The following is a 1,752-nucleotide window of genomic DNA, read 5'->3' as shown; positions in this document are numbered from 1 at the left end:
AAAAAAAAAAAAAAAAAAAAAAAAAAAAAAAAAAAAGAAAGGGTGAGTAAGGTAGTGATCTGTATAAGGGTGAGTAAGTGATTGTGGAGAAATCAGTAAAGAGGTGGTAAGATTTATATGATTGTAAATAAGTTTGTGAATGATCTTGGAATGGAAGATATTGTTTAAAAGGGTCTTTCTTTATACGTAGAGAGTTGGTATCAAGGAAATGGGAATCCAAGAGTCACAATGAGTTTATTATGGTAAGGATGTTGGGAGTGATAGTTTAAAATGTCTGCTGGAATAAGTCGGTTTTGTGTACCAGTCTGTGGATATAGTGTTGTAGGGGTTTCTAATGATGAGATCAAGAAATTGGTAGAGAATTGTTGATTTCAGATTTTTATTTTTGTTTTATAGTTTATATAATTCTTACCTCTACAATATATATATTTTTTTTTTTCGACCAAGACACCCATTGGAGTTTTTCATTTTGGCGGGACCACCACTCAATGAAAAAAGTCAAACCCCCAGGCCAGATTCGAACCAGCACTGCCAATAGACATCAAATTGGTAAGACTGTGTCTTAACCACTGAGCTACGGGCGGCCCTAGCTCTACAATACTATATTCTATCTTCTATTCGTATCAATTTAATACTATCTACCTAATTTATTGTAGTGTATATTTACAATTTTGTTCTTTATTATTTGTTTCCCTCTGAATTAAGGTTGTTATCTCGTTTTTTTCAGCCATGATGAAGGCCTGAAATTCCGGCACAAATAAATAAATTTCATTTATTCGTGTATTTTTTGCTGTACACACCCCGACCATCTTTACATAAAACAAAAAGAGTGTTATCTTTCAGTTTACAGAACCATTCGTTTTGATCTTCTGTCACCGAATGACATACATGTGCTCTAAGGATATTGTAAACACACCCGAACATCTTCTCTTCATATTAATTTACAGTCAACTATTTACAACTCTTTACTATGTTTAATAACTCCTTTGTGTTGATTGTTTCTTTGAATCCTGATAATTTCTGAAATTCACAGGGTTTTCTGATATTTTGTTTTTACTCAACTTATTCACTAATTTTCGATGATCAGATTTTGCAACTAAGATCTACGCTCAAGACTTCTTACTGTTAATAAATTATTTTTTTATATATTTATATTTTTTTAATCTTATTTTACCATTTATATACTTCTATGACTCTTATTTTTGTTGTATGTTGTACACTGTAACCAATCAGAAGGCCTGCATTGCAAACCAAAATGTCGGGCATTTGCTAAATATGAAGAAGATTAGAAGCTAGTAATTAATTAAGACATCTAAAGCAGTGAATAATAAAACTAATACATTTCACCAAGAAATCAGGGGAGAAAGGTCAAGAAGAAAAAAATAACACAAAATATAGAATAGTATTCTTGAGCTCAGTCTCCCAAAGATTATAGGATTGATAATTCTTACCTTCATCAGGAATAAGCAGCTCTCCTTCCTGTTTCACATGAACAAGGCCACCTACCGACAAGTGAATAATATTTTTAACAAGAGAATAAAATGTAACAGTAAACTAATCAGAAAATCTAAAGTACATAATATGGAAGAAAATATGAAATGGTCAATTCCTACACATTGCTATTGATTGAAAATTAATATTATCGATTTTTTATGAGCTATGCTTCAACAGGATACTCAACATTTTTCTTATAATTACCTTACAATTCAATTATTTATTGTGTTAGGTGTAATGAAGTTCAATAAAGAGAGA

General features: G+C 31.0%; 1 protein-coding gene across 3 annotated transcripts in view; it reads right to left on the bottom strand.

The window, feature by feature from the left end:
- The window catches only part of LOC106678376 (zinc finger protein 658B), a 39,777-nt gene that overhangs the window by 21,610 nt on the left and 16,415 nt on the right, over window positions 1-1,752 (bottom strand). For all 3 annotated transcript variants that reach the window (XM_014416850.3, XM_067049699.1, XM_014416851.2), the window contains one exon: window positions 1,452-1,502. In XM_014416850.3, the coding sequence (XP_014272336.1) occupies window positions 1,452-1,502 (51 nt within the window). The remainder of the gene's footprint in view (window positions 1-1,451; window positions 1,503-1,752) is intronic.

The sequence above is a fragment of the Halyomorpha halys genome, unplaced genomic scaffold (assembly GCF_000696795.3).
Source record: "Halyomorpha halys isolate HHAL.00 unplaced genomic scaffold, Hhal_1.1 Scaffold136.1, whole genome shotgun sequence".
NCBI classification, from domain to species: Eukaryota; Metazoa; Arthropoda; class Insecta; order Hemiptera; family Pentatomidae; genus Halyomorpha; species Halyomorpha halys.
Note: the sequence above shows the minus strand (reverse complement) of the source record. Positions and strands in the feature narration are given on the sequence as shown.